Here is a 15,340-nt window from a genome sequence, read left to right as displayed (position 1 = left end):
GGCTTGGATCAAGGCCTCAAGTTAATTAATCCCATGAAAATTTAATACACATTTTGGGCTTGGGCCATACCATGGCCGGCCACTCCAAGTGCATTGGGCCTTAAATTCTATTCCATTATTTTTGGCCCAATGACTTATAGTCCACGTTTTGTAATTCCCGAAACTAATTTCCAAAATTCCAAAATTACCCTTAACCTTGTCCCACACTTTCATGACTCTATTCTTTCATGCATAACTCCTACGTTCAACAAAATATCAAATTTGACCTCGTATTTCTAGCATCCATTATTTATCGAATTTTTCCAAACGTGTGAAAACACGAGATATAACAGTTTGGGTATATTTAGATAAAAAAAAAGAGTACAAAGATTTCTTCAGTAGGTTTCCTTTATGTATCACATTGGAATATAGTGAAATGGAGGGAATTGAATTCCATCATGATGGTGAAAGTAGTTCCAGTTCAATAAACAGGGGTCGAGAAATTCAATCTTCATACATGGGAAATATTATTGAACAGATTGATATGGCTTCAAGTGAACATAATGAGTTGTTGGATAGTTGTGAAACTGAAATAATAAGCGACCCTCGACATGAATTTGTTGTGGAAAAACAGATTTACAAGGATAAAGAAACACTCAATGCAGTTATGAGGCACTATGCCTTTATGAAGCAGTTTCAATTTCGGGTGAAAAGGTCTGGTACAAAAAGGTACGAACAAATATTATTGTTTATTGTAGATAAATAAAAAATGTATGAAGCATGTATGTATGTAAATCACATATATAATATATGTGGGTGTATGAATATTGTATGATGTATGTATAAAAATGTATATTTTTCAATGTTTCTGATGTGTACTTCTTCATCAATAGCTATCATCTCGTATGCCCTGGTGACAATTGTTCATGGTGTTTAAAGGCCTCAAGTCTAAATGAGTCAAGGCTTTTCAAGATTAGGAATTTCTGTGATGTGCACACATGCTTGTTAAAGGATAGAATTTATGAACAACGTCAAGCAACTTCCAATGTCGTCAGCATTATTATAATGGATAAGTATGAAGATCCAAAAACAATATACACACCCAAGGATATATCTAGGGCCATGAGGAAACAACATGGTGTAACATTGACCTACATGCAAGCTTATAGAGCGAAGCAAAAGGCAATGATTATGTTACGAGGGGATCCCACCGACTCGTACAGTAAAATTCCAGCCTACTTATATATTTTACAGAAGACATATCCGGGATCGGTTGTAAGATTGGAAAAAACAGAGGAAGACCGTCTTGTATACCTTTATAGCACTGGAAGCTTGTATTAGAGGATGGGAGTATTGCAAACCTATAGTGGTGGTTGATGGAACCCATCTTAAATCAACTTACAATGGGACTATGCTAATTGCTTGTACATTGGATCCAGGAGGTTTGTTTGTTTGTTTTTTTTTTTTTTTTTTTTTTTTTAAAGTTTATAACTGATTGTATTATTTGTGTATGGAAACAGGTAGTCTACTGCCGCTTGCATATGGTATAGTTGATTCCGAAAATGATTCATCTTGGATATGGTCCTTTGAGCGGTTCAGGGATGCTTTTGGTGAGAGGGAGAACATGTGCTTTGTGTCGGATAGGCATGAAAGTATATGGAATGCGAGTGCAGCAGTGTACCCTGGGCTGCCTCATTATGCCTGTATTTGGCATTTGTGGAACAATTTAATTAAGAAATGCCACAGAAACAAAGAGCAGATGAGGAAATTATACTATGCAATGGCTAAGGCATACACCCTCCAAGAGTTTAACGAATGCATGGGAAGGGTGACCAAAATAGATAGGAAGCTGAGGAGATACTTGTTTGAGATTGGTTATCATAAATGGACACGGATACATGCAACAGTAAAAAGAACACGGACACAGACTTCAAACATAGCTGAATCTATAAACAATGCTACAGTGAATGCTAGGGAATTGCCGGTGGCAAAATTATTGGATTTCATGAGGGAATTGGTTGAAAGATGGAATGCGACGCACAATGAAGAAGCAAAGAATACATTCACAGATCTTACTAAAAAGTATCAAGAAATTATCAACAAGAATGGGGTATTATCACACCGTATGACTGTAAGATAATCCTTCTGTTAACTTATATCCTTTTTTTTTTCTGTCATATGTATGAAAACTCTATAATATGTGTATATATGTTGTATGTTTAGTGTATAATTTCTGAATTACTTGTACAAATGTAATTTTGATTGCAGGTACGAGCTTCCACTGAATTTCTACATACAGTGATTGATGGTGTTAGGAGGTTCACAGTGTGTCTTCGAGCTAGGACGTGTACTTGTGGAAGATTTCAACTGGATGAGATACCTTGCGGGCATGCTATGGCTGCTATAGTGTATAGGCACCAACATGGAGCGGAATATACCTCTGCCTACTACAACAATAAGAATTTCCTAGATACATATGCAATACCAGTTGTGCCTCTTCCATGTGAAAGTACATGGGATATACCGAGGCATGTAAAGGAAGAGATTGTGTTGCCACCAGATGGTAAAAGACCACCAGGAAGACCAGCTACCAAACGAATGAAACCATTCCACGAGGGGAAATTTAAGAAATCAACAGTGACATGCAGCAGATGTGGTACAGAAGGCCACAATAAGAAGACCTGTAGCAATATTCCAAAGGGAAATTAAATAGTCGACAATGTTATGGCGGTGATATTTTTTTTAATGACAGTAGAAACTCTGTTTTTTTTCTTTTTTAGTAACAGTAGAAACTGACTCTGTTTTTTTTTTTTAGTAACAGTAGAAACTGAGTACAATTTTAATAATAATAATGTTGAAAAGTTGATATGAATTTGGTTATCAACATTACGTGTTTGGTTTTGGTTGGCTATAATAAAATCTTATAGTTTGTCTGCAATATGTATGGTTACTGTATGAATAATGTATTTAACAGGCTGATGTATTGTGGTAAATATGTCAGAGCTCACATTACCTGTGGTTTGCTGGTGGACTCACTGGCTTTCACTTGTATCTAATAAGCACCAATCAGGTCAGTTGCTTTACCTTGTATTCATGTTGATAGAATTGGGTTTTACCACAGAAAGGCCTTTTGTGTTTTGCCTTTTGGCTGCTTTTATACCTTTGTTGGACCCATGAATATGCTACTGTTCCTTTAGCAGAATATGATTGGGACCTTTTGATTCCTTTTTAGTGACCTTATGATGCAAGGAAAAGAGGAGGAGCCTAATGTACTACTTTCTCTGTTCCCATAATTGCTTCTGCATTTTAGTATACTGTTGGATGGGAGGGTAGGGTCAGGTTGGTGTTTTATGTCTTCTTTTTTATTTCAAGTTGTTCCTTCGCATTTATCTATAATAGATGCAGGCAGTTCTGGTGAAGGTTTTGGGCTGTTCTGATTTAGGATAAACTGCACTCTGGTTTTCTTGCTTTTCTTTCCTTCTAATCATTTAAACCAAATAATCTGTTTTGGTTGGGTGGTCATGCATCAAGTTTCTTTTAGTCAAACTACTGTCTATATAAGTTAAAGTAAAATAACTTTTAGACAAGGTGTCTTGCTGTGAGATCCCACGCAAAGCTTGACACCTAAATATGTCAGAGCTCACATTACATTATTTTCAATTTGGCATTTCTTACAATCTGCAGAACCTGAAGCAAGAGCAGCTACACGATTCAAAACACCTCTCAAACCAAATTGTATGAAAGACGTATCAAATATGATTAATAAACTCAAAGATTCATAACAAGATGAGTTACAATATTTGCATAACAAAATAGGCAAAAACTTAAGATGGATCCCAACAAAATGTATCATAACCACTGAAAGATTCATAGCAAGATGAGTTACAATATTTGCATAACAAAACAAGCAAAAACTTAAGATAGATCCCGACAAAATGTATCATACCAAGTCACCAACAAACTATGTTTTTACATCAAACGCTACAAACTAGTAACTCTAAAAACTAATTTTTCACTTTTCGTTTAGGTCTCGGTAATTTTCCCACTGGGGGACAGGTTCCTTGCGAATTCTTGGCCCACCTAATTTACCGGTAACCAATCCAGTGGCTTCACACTCACTAATAGCTCCAGCATCCTGCTTTTGCCTTGCATAATCCCACAGTAGGGCACCATACCTACTACGGTGAAGATGATGATCGAACTCGTCCTTTGGGATTTCCAAGATGCCTTGGCTGATATATTCAGCAAATGCACATACATAGACTCCACAATCACTGAAAAGAAAATGATAATGGAATGTATGAGAAAAGAATTTTTTATGTATGAAAACTATCAACAGATGTTAAAAATTGCAAAAGACCATATTTCATAGAATAAATATACGTACTTTGATTCCGGATCTTGTTCTGGCAAATTCTCCACGAAGACATAATCCAAAGGATCAGAAACACCCTTCTCAATGTATTCTATGTTATTCTTCCAGTCTACGTCATCCCTTTTGCCATAAAATCCAGTACTATTAAAGAAGAGTGGTATCATTTTTGCCAGTTTTTGAACAATTTCTCTAACCGCACGAGTGTGCGCTGCACCTCCTGGGAGTGAATCATAGACATAAAGACACCTGCTTTGTATAGATAAAACAGCCAGCACCCAATGATGTTTCTGGCCTACATTAATCGGTATGAGCACATAGTCGACTTTATCCCAAGCGATATTTGCAAGCAACTTATACCCACGGATAACTTGCGCGACATCATGTTCTGGAGTGATCAGACTATGATCATTATGGTTATCCTTGAACTGATTGTAAATTAACTCAACCCACGACTTGAAAAAAACATCAGTCGTTACGTATCTGACTGGATTATTTGGCCCATACTTGGCCTTTTTCCTCAGGTAATACATAATCACATCAACTTGCTGAAAACATGTCAATTAAACTATGAATCAGATTTTAGGATACCACATTTCATACACATTCCATACATATGTCTGTCTACTGTCTTAGACGACATAAAAGAAAAAATCACATTCCATACATATTACATACACATTCCATACATATGTCTGTCTACTGTCTTAGACGACATAAAAGACAAAACCACATTCCATACATATGTTTGTCTACTGTCTTGGATGACATAAAAGTAAAAACCACATTCCATACATATGTTTGTCTACTGTCTTGGATGACATAAAAGTAAAAACCACATTCCATACATATTACATACATATCCCATACATATGTTTGTCTACACACATAATAAGAAGAAACCAATCTTTAACAAAGAGCAATCAACTATGAGACCCGAATCACATTTTTAAATTATTCAAACAGTGTCAGCCCACACATAAGAGACGAACCACAATACAAAGCTCGTAGGACCAACAAAATATACACATGAATGACCTAAAGCAAAATATATTCAGACTAGTTTCAATACATATTTCATACACTGTGGAAGTCAAAAATCATAGTCAGACAATTTATAGGTTCAAGACAACGTACGGAGTCTTGCCAACACTTTCCAGTAGTCAGTATAGTGTGGAACCACTCCATTTTGTCGACTGTATCAATTCCCATATTAAAAGGATTCACAATCTTATTGGCCTTTTTAGAGAACACTGATTCCCTGCAAAATAACAGATGTTTTAAAATTGTAGAATAACATGTGTTAAATAAATAATTCTCTGCAAAATAGCTGATGTGTTCAATACAGACCTCCCATGTCTTGTAGAAATTTTCGATTTCACCCAATCCTTAAATTCGGTGATCAGATCATTGTCAACATCAAAGCCAATTGATTGTGCTGCTGCCGCCTGAACTAAAATCAGTGTATGGTGATTTACCATACGGTCCAGGATTTCTATTTCTTGCTTGTTGTTCAGGTGTAACGATGTCACCACCTTTGGTTTCAATCGCTACTATTTGAGACTCGGTAAATGGAGGCATTTCAAAATCATCAAGGGTAGGGGTCTTAGTGGCAGAATTGCCCAAAGCACCCAACTTATCAATGCCAGCAACCACATCATCTAGATTATGTTCTGTAAAATGTGAACATTTAAATTTCATATCAAAATCTTAACCAAATCATTTAAGATGTTATCATGTAAAATGTATATTTGTTTAATGCATATAGTAAAAATGAAAACTGAGTGGTCTCATTACCTGAAATCAGAGTATCAATAGGATGACTCTTCAATTCGTCTGGGTCAACTATATATTTATCACATGCTTCACCATCTCCAACTTGCTCACCAACTTCATGTTTCACATAAAGGCGTAAGTTTTCTTATTTTTCTACATTTTGCATACATTCACATGGGTCTGAAAATGTGTAAAATATAGAGGAAACTATACCTGGAATAGAAGCATTAATCCCATTCTTCAAAGCAGATGCATCTACTACAATGTGATTGGATATTTGCTCACTTACATCCTGCCCACCAATGTCAAAATCACCTATCGGTTCATCAAAATGAAAATATAGGTTGTGCTGAAGTCCATCATTCTTGTTGCTTGTCTTTGGTTCTTTTGTAACATCCTTAACACTGCCAGACATCTGTTTATTAAGATATGTATAAACACATTTAGATAGAAAGGGATAATACAAAAGACATTAACTCAAATTTTGATAAATAACCTTAGCTTCAGGAGTTTCAGTTTGCCTGCCAAACATGGACTTTAGATCTTTAAGTAAATTCATAATTGACTTGTCCATGTAGTCTTTCATGTCAACAAACTGTTCACCGACCTGGGATAAAAAGGAAAATATGACAAGAAACCTAAGCTAATCTATATACTACAATGAGAATAAAATTATGAACTTTGAAAATTATATTAAACTTGTCAACCTTTTTCTCAAATGATTTAAGATCTTTGCGGACCTGAAAGATGTAGAATAACATTAATGAATGTCTTAACCACAAATACAACTATTTCATAAAAAAAATATGAATGCAATTAGTGAAAACACATGCTTACATTTGCAACTTCCTTCTTCAACGCATCAAATTCAGAACCACGTACAGAGGGACTCGACTGTGTGGGATCCTGTGGTTCTAACACATCTTTGACCGCTGTCTCTTCTAGAAACTCCATAAAGTTGATAGCTACCTTCTCCTCATCTGTTGGGAGAATGTTGGTAAAAACCAGCTACCAACATTTTAAAAAATGTATAAGCTGACCAGTTAGCATGTATAAAAAAAAGAATGAATGAAATGTGTATGATTAATGTATGACAATCAGTTAGCTTGTATTGTTACCTGATTGCTGTACTTTTTGAACATCCCCTTCTTCAGATGGGAAAAGTAGACTCTTTGCGAAGTTGTTCGCCAATTAAAAATACGAGGGAAGTGGTTTCCAATACGGGTCGCAACCGTAGGATCTACCTTCGAGCAGCATTCATAAAACCATACTTGAATGGCCAAGGGAAAACCCTCAAACCTATAGTAGGTTGGATCATTCGCCAACTTGTGACTGATTGAAGACAACAGCGCTTTGAAGCAATCATTTCCCCATGGATAATCCGCTTTCAACCAAGTCAAAGTGTAACTTGGGAACAAATGCTCTATTACTCTCAGTTGAGAATAAGAATGTGTTGATAAAATAAAGTATTGCTATCTTAAAAGCATCAGCATCCCCAATTTCCTTTTTTTTTTTGTGATGAAAAAGCTCAATCAAATCATTTTCGGCACTTTGGTTAGTCCGTTAAAGTACATATCCATCAGTCTGTTGGGGGAATCGGGGTCCGAGACAAATTCGCTGTCCATGCCACATTTTAAACCAGTCACAATGGCAAACTCTCTAATGCCGAAATGAAGCTCTTTCCCATTCAAATTGATGATAAACATATCATCCCTATCATGCTCTGTCTCAGCATACATCAGGCATCGAATTAGCTGTGGCTGAACATTCAGCTTTGGCAAATCCAGAAATAACCCAAAAGGGGACTCCCTAAACAGCTTCAATTGCGCGTCGTTAAGGCGGTCCTTAACTTCAAGTGCGGCTTCCACGTTGGTGTAAGAACACCAATGAGTCTGTGTCTGAATATATTAAATAAGAGATAGTTACAAAAATGAAAGCATACATAACTATAAAGCGAGTCAAATCATCTAAATATGAGATATACCAAAGTCCATACATATTTTATACACCAAACTCAAGAATCCAATGACATATCTAGACTTTCTTCTTCTTTACTGCACCACCTTTCTCAACCTTACTTTTTTTGGCTTCAGGATGCTCAGTTTCTTCTTCGAAATCAGAGTCGTCAGTGACTTTTTTTGACTTACTAGTTGACGTTTCTTTTCGCTTCCTTTTGGAATCATTCCGGGGGGTTGATTTGATTTCAACAATAGTGGGACCAACATTACATGGATCGTTTAGAACTTTCGTCCTAACTTCATTTTGAACAAACAATCCTTCATCATCAGAATCTTGCTTTTCCCTTCCTCCTTTTTTTACCGGGGTTTGAGTGAGTAAATTGAAGTTTGGAATTGGCCCTACTTTCGGGCTTGTTGGGGGCCCCAAAAATCTAGGGCTTTTGCGCATAGGAGAATTTATCGAATTGTTTTTACTCATTTTCACAAAAAAAGGGACTGGAATCACAACAATTTAAGTTGGTACAGAATGATGCGCACTCAAAACACCTGGAAAATACGAAGTAGAAATCCTAAATAAACCGTTCAAATTGACTGAACAAGATGAAATTGATTGAAATGAAGATAGAAACACATCAATATATATTCGAAACTAACACAACAATAGATGATTGAAACTATATGATTGAAATTAACACAACAATATATGATCAAAACTAAAGGAATTGTGAACCCTAGATTACCTTTACTAATCATGAAATGGAACGAAATAGAGGAAAATGGAATGGAGAATCACACACATGCGCACACAAAAAAACTGGAAATACAAAGTAGAAACCCTAAATAAACCGTCCAAATTGACTGAACAAGATGAAATTGATTGAAATGAAGATAGAAACACATCAATAGATATTCGAAACTAACACAACAATATATGATTGAAAATATAATTGAAAGTACCACAACAATATATGATCAAAACTAAAGGAATTGTAAACCCTAGATTACCTTTACTAATGGTGAAATGGAACGAAACAGAGGAAAAATGGAATGGAGAATCACACACTTTACATGTACATTGCAAACACAGTAGAGAGAGAGAGAGAGAAAAAATTTGTATGAGATGGTGGGTTAAGAGTAGAGAGGGAATATTGCAGAGGAGGAAGAGAAGCATTCGCAGTTGGGCTAAGATGAAATGCCAAAGCCCAAAATCGCCCAAAATCGTGGTGCGGTACTAAAGCCCAAAACGTGGTACAGTACTAAAGCCCAAATCCGTCATGTTTCGTAAATTGTCGTTATGTTCCGTAAATAAGGAAAAGTATCGTTATATTTTGTGATAAAGAGTCTTAAGTTGGTAGTCTATGTTATTTTCCCCAAAAAAAAATGGAACCCACCACATCCAAACTCACGGGAAAAAAAAAGTGGACCCCATATTAACAAAATCAAGCAATATTGAAAAAAAAAGTGAATCCCATATTTAAAAAACAAACAATGTTAAACAAAATGTGGGCCCCATATTAAACACCATGCGTATTCGTAACAAACACTAATATAATAAAGTTTTAAATACGGAGTACAAACTACAATGTTATATTAATCGTGTTTTGAACATAGTATCCCATATTGACAAAATCAAGTTGTTATGTTCACTAAAATAAATATACTTAAAATATTTATATTTTAAAATAAGATAGAATTTAATACAAAAGACAACATGACAAGTAAAATGAGCTAAACCGAGAATATTTACCAAAAATTAAAAAATAGTATTTCTTCGTTTAAATATAAAATCAATTTCTACTTTGTTTCGTTTTAAACATGTAAAATTAATTTAATAATTTGAATTAGAATTATCCAAATCAAAATTTGATAAAAAATAATAAGTATTTTACACCTTTAAATTAATCGAATTAAAATTGAAAGTATGCTTAAATATTGCTATTGTTTTATCTCAAAGAGAGGAAAATAGTTTTCTTTTAAACAAGTCTTCTCTTTTAAAAAATATTAATAAATTTGCCGATTTTGTATTCATAGCAAACATTAATATAATAAAATTTTAGATGCGGAGCACAAACTACAATGTTATATTAATCATGTTTTAAACATAATATATACTCTCTCTCTCTATATATAAATATATATAATCACTATTCAAAGACAACTACATACACATAGATGCATTATAATCCAAAGTGTTGGGCCCGTGCGCAGCACGAGCATAGGCCGTCTAGTTATATTAGAAGCACCGGTTGGGTGCTTTTCGTCGTCCGTTGTGGGGCCCCCCGTGAAAAAAAAATATTTTGGGCTCCATATTAAACAGGCACATAATAATAATAAAAAAAATTGTGGGCCCCCATATATATTAAACAACAATTAATATTAAAAAAAATTGTGAGCCCCATATTAAACACCAACCAGTATTAAAAAAAAAAACTGGAACCCACCACATCCAAACTCACGGGAAAAAAAAATGGACCCCATATTAACAAAATTAAGCAATATTAAAAAAAAAAATGAATCCCATATTAAAAAAATAAACAATGTTAAAATAAAAATTGTGGGCCCCATATTAAACACCATGCGTATTCGTAGCAAACACTAATATAATAAAGTTTTAAATACGGAGCACAAACTACAATGTAATATTAATCGTGTTTTGAACATAGTTTCCCATATTGACAAAATCAAGCAATATATATAAAACAAAAAAAAAAGTGAATCGCATATTAAAAAAATAAACAATGTCAAAAAAAAAAAGTGCAGACTTTGTATTCTTAGCAAACACTAATATAATAAAGTTTTAGATACGGAGCACAAATTACAATGTTATATCAATCGTGTTTTGAACATAGTATATATATATATGCATAAATATAGTGCAAACTAATAATGTCCAAAAGGGTGGGCCCCAGACTAAACAACACCAAGCAATATAAAAAATAAAAATAAAAATAAAAGAAGAAACTATATAAAGCATGGGTTTACACCCATGTTTCATCGTCCGTTGTCTCTTAAAAAAAAAGGGTGGGCCCCATACTAAATAACACCGAGCAATAAAAAAAAGGAAGAAAACAAAATGGAACTCACCACATCCAAACTCACGAGAAAAAAAAAGTGGACCCCATATTAACAGAATCAAGCAATATTAAAAAAAAAAAGTGAATCCCATATTAATAAAACAAACAATGTTAAAAAAACAAATGGTTAGAAAATCAAACAATTAAATCAATAATGATGGACTCATTGCCACATGCGTATCAACCCATTAGTGGGAGCAAATGAAATTATTGTACAACAACATACTTAAAATACTTATATATTAAAATAAGATAGAATTTAATTACTTTTTCATTTTTTCCTTACTCTAATAAATGTGAAAAGAGATTAATGTCATAAAAGAAAAAATAATATTAAATGGAGATCAAAAAATTAATAAGGTAAATTAGTGAAATTATAATTCTAATTGACGTTTCCTTAAAAAACCGTGTAAAAAACAACATGACAAGTAAAATGAGTTAAACAAAAAATATTTACTAAAAATTTTAAAATAGAAGTTCTTCATGGCCCCATATTAAACACCAACCAGTATTAAAAAAAAGGGGGGAAGAAAAAAGTGGAACCCACCACATTCAAACTCACGGGAAACAAAAGTGGACCCAATATTAATAAAATCAAGCAATATTAAAAAAATCCATATTAAAAAAATCCATATTAAAAAAAACAAACAATGTTAAAAAAAAATGCTTAGAAAATCAAACAATTAAATCAATAATGATGGATTCATTGCCACATGCGTATCAACCCATTAGTGGGAGCAAATGAAATTATTGTATAACAACATACTTAAAATACTTATATATTAAAATAAGATAGAATTTAATTACTTTTTTATTTTTTCCTTACTCTAATAAATGTGAAAAGAGATTAATATCATAAAAGAAAAAATAATATTAAATGGAGATCAAATAATTAATAAGGTAAATTAGTGAAATTATAATTCTAATTGACGTTTCTTTAAAAAAATCGTGTAAAAAAACCATGACAAGTAAAATGAGTTAAACAAAAAATATTTACTAAAAATTAAAAAATAGAAGTTCTTTATTTAAATAGAAAATCAAATTTCTACTTCGTTTCATCTTAAACATGTAAAATTAATATAATAATTTGAATTGGAATTATCCAAATCAAAATTTGATAAAAAAAATTATATGTATTACTTTACTATTACTACTATATAGAAGAGTCGGTTTACAGAGGCAAGATCGTCGTCCGTGTTCGGTCCTACTTTTTTATTGCTATTCCGCCATGTCATTTATTTATTATTTTTACTAAAATAAATATACTTAAAATATATATATATTTAAAAAATAAGATACAATTTAATTACTTTTTTATTTTTATTCTTACTCTAATAAATGTGAAAAGAGATTAATATCAAATGATGATCAAATAATGAATAAGATAAATTAGTCAAATTATAATTCTAATTCACGTTTCCTTAAAAAATCATGCAAAAGACAACATGACAAGTAAAATGAGTTAAACCGAAAATATTTACTAAAAATTAAAAAATAGCATTTCTTCGTTTAAATAGAAAATTAATTTCTACTTTGTTTCGTTTCAAACATGTACAATTAATTTAATAATGTGAATTAGAATTATCCAAATCAAAATTTGATAACAAATAATAAGTATTTTACACTTTTAAATTAATCGAATTAAAATTGAAAATATCAACTGATGCTTAAATATTGCTATTATTTTATCTCAAAGAGAGGAAAATAGTTTTCTTTTAAACAAGTCTTCTCTTTTAAAAAGTATTAATAAATTTTCGTAGCAAACACAAATAAAATAAAATTTTAGATACGGAGCACAAACTATAATATATATATATATATATATATTATTTAAACACAACTACATATACATAGATACACTATAATCCGAAGTGTTGGGCCCGTGCGCAGCACGGGCATAGGCCATCTAGTAACTTTAAAATTATCCGAAGTTCCAAAGGGTATATAAGAGATTAGATTATACAACAAGTTGTGACATATCTATCCAAGTGCCATGAAAAATGTTGAATTAGTGAATTATTTTTTTTGTACTTAAAAAAATGTATGGGACTAAATTTTTATGATATTACGTGACTATCCATTATGAGATATTACTCTTTTAGAGCAAATTTGGTTGTATGTTTCAGGTAAATTAATCAAGTTTAGTGGTTTTACTAGTGTTTAGAAATTGGGTATATAAATCATATTTTATAATTTTATAGAAAAAGTACATTGGAACAACCAAATATTATTTGCAAAAAAGTATAACCAAACACAACCTCATCTTCAACTCTAATTCAAAAATTCTAAATAAAATAAAAAATATTTAGTTTTTATGGCCAAAGGCCTACTCAATTGCACCTCAAAACAAGTACAGTCAAACCTCTCTATAATGACAGCATTTGTCCGAAAATTTCATGACTGCTATAGTGAGGTGCTGCTATGTATGTATATTGGCATTTGATGTTTAGATTTCATTTAACTGTTATAAAAAAATACGAAAGTTTTTTTTTTTATCAAGAATTCTCATCATTTCTTAGATTCATGGAACCAATTTAATTCAGTGGGATCCTTCATTCACATTTTTTTTTACACTTTTTATGCTAGTATAAACGAAACCAAAAATACTTGTTAATTTTAAAATCCCAATTGAATTTCATATTTCATTAATTAAAAATTAAAAAGACTAATAAATTACTAAGAAATCCATAACTAGTTATACTATCCCGATAAAGAATTAAAATCTAAGGAACATATGCATTTAAATTTTCAAGTTTGATGTAAGAATTCTAAAATTGTAGATTGTTTCATAAATTTCAGTCTCTTAGTAATAATAAAATGTTTGAACTGACGAAGATTTCAAACTTTTAGTAAAAAGGAATTCAATAGCTTTCCTTGAAGTTATCTAAGAGCTTAATAATATAATTGAAGATTTTTAGATATTCGTACTTGAAATTTACTATGTACATGACATAAATGATGATTATCATAGATATTTTAATATTTTATTTTATAGATAATACATTTCTTATAAATATCATTACACAATATTTAAGTGTGACTGTTATAGAGAGGTAATTTTATAAAGAGTGTATCGCTATAATGAATGTCATTGCTGTTATAGACAGAATGTTATTATAGAAAAGTAAAATATAACATAAAAAATTGATTTTGAAAAAAATCAGACCGCTATAGTGAAATGTTGTTATAACGAATGACAATTATAAAGGGGTTTAAATATACCAATCGCCAAATGAGGAACCAATCACTTCCTTTACCTTATAAACAATGCATGCATCATAATTTTTCGCATATCTAATCTGTGAGCTAACTTTCAATGGACAGGTAGAGTCGTAGAGATATTTTATGAATTAGGTAATAGGTGGAAGAATTTTGTGGTAGGAAGTGGGTCAGACTTGTTTGTTTCTGCAATCTCCTACACCATTTTTATTTTTTATTTTATAAAACTTCATCTCCTACACCATTTGTATTGTATATTGCATGTTGATGCCAATGCTAATGTTACGTATAATTTCATTAAAGGAAACTTGTTAAACAAAGGTCTTTTTCAATTAAGAAATGGCAGACAACTAAGCCTGTCAACCGGTTTTGGTTAACCGGTTCAAACCGATAACCGGACCGGTAAAATCGGAACTGGAACCGGTAAACCGGTTCTCGGTTCCGGTCAACCATTTAATATATACCGGTCCGGTTTCGATTTTTTTGGAATCGGAACCGGACCGGTTAAACCGGTCAGAATTATTTTTTTTTTCTTTTAAAATGAAGCCGTTGGGACATTGGGCTAGACCGTTGGCCAACAGTCCATTTGCAAAAATGGTCGTTGCCAAACGATTCCAAACTCCCCTTTTGGCCCCCCCAAGCCCCCCAAACTTTTTTTTGGTACTTTAACCCATCCCCCACCCCTATATAAACCCCTCTCCATTTTCATTTTAATCCACACCAATTCACTCTTCTCTTTCTCTCAATCTCTCAATTATAATTACTTTGCAACAATTAGCCACTTTAAATTTCTCTCAATTAAATATTATAAAATCTTATTCTAGTTTCAATTATTAATTTTGCAATTATAATATTGTTGGTGGAGTTGGTGATTTTGCAACAATCCGAAGTAGCTTTGGTGGATTTGCAATTCTAGCCGCCTTCACTTTGTTGGAAATTAGTCCGGCAATTTGGTACCTTCG

At 32.6% G+C, this 15,340-nt stretch overlaps 2 protein-coding genes across 2 annotated transcripts; one reads left to right on the top strand and one right to left on the bottom strand.

Annotated features, from left to right (window-relative positions):
* Positions 1-415: 415 nt before the first annotated feature.
* On the top strand, positions 416-3,761 carry LOC132624218 (uncharacterized). Its single transcript, XM_060339030.1, has 7 exons — positions 416-708; positions 873-1,161; positions 1,274-1,421; positions 1,500-2,089; positions 2,248-2,635; positions 2,981-3,049; positions 3,664-3,761. Exons 1-7 carry the CDS (start codon positions 416-418, stop codon positions 3,759-3,761), a joined length of 1,875 nt encoding a protein of 624 aa, XP_060195013.1.
* A 2,009-nt stretch (positions 3,762-5,770) lies between these two features.
* On the bottom strand, positions 5,771-8,563 carry LOC132624217 (uncharacterized). Its single transcript, XM_060339029.1, has 9 exons — positions 8,183-8,563; positions 7,700-8,025; positions 7,246-7,534; positions 6,965-7,135; positions 6,835-6,867; positions 6,624-6,734; positions 6,341-6,542; positions 6,149-6,241; positions 5,771-6,024 (listed from the first exon to the last, which is right to left on the bottom strand). The coding sequence occupies exons 1-9, from the start codon at positions 8,561-8,563 to the stop codon at positions 5,771-5,773; spliced, it is 1,860 nt and encodes a 619-aa protein (XP_060195012.1).
* Positions 8,564-15,340: the final 6,777 nt, after the last annotated feature.

This window comes from Lycium barbarum, chromosome 12 (genome assembly GCF_019175385.1).
Source record: "Lycium barbarum isolate Lr01 chromosome 12, ASM1917538v2, whole genome shotgun sequence".
NCBI classification, from domain to species: Eukaryota; Viridiplantae; Streptophyta; class Magnoliopsida; order Solanales; family Solanaceae; genus Lycium; species Lycium barbarum.
The sequence above is the reverse complement of the archived record's forward strand: the minus strand, read 5'-3'. Positions and strand labels throughout refer to the sequence as shown.

Bases quoted from the DNA above. Each gene is read 5' to 3' on its own strand.
- LOC132624218 (XM_060339030.1), top strand. From the start codon at position 416: ATGGAGGGAATTGAATTCCATCATGATGGTGAAAGTAGTTCCAGTTCA. The intron at 2,636-2,980 runs GTACAGAAGGCC...TAAATATGTCAG, and splicing joins AGTGACATGCAGCAGATGTG to AGCTCACATTACCTGTGGTT. The intron at 3,050-3,663 runs GTCAGTTGCTTT...TACAATCTGCAG, and splicing joins ATCTAATAAGCACCAATCAG to AACCTGAAGCAAGAGCAGCT.
- LOC132624217 (XM_060339029.1), bottom strand. From the start codon at position 8,563: ATGAGTAAAAACAATTCGATAAATTCTCCTATGCGCAAAAGCCCTAGA. The intron at 7,535-7,699 runs GTACTTTAACGG...TTTGTTCCCAAG, and splicing joins CCCAACAGACTGATGGATAT to TTACACTTTGACTTGGTTGA. The intron at 6,735-6,834 runs GTTGACAAGTTT...TTTTTATCCCAG, and splicing joins TTAAATCATTTGAGAAAAAG to GTCGGTGAACAGTTTGTTGA.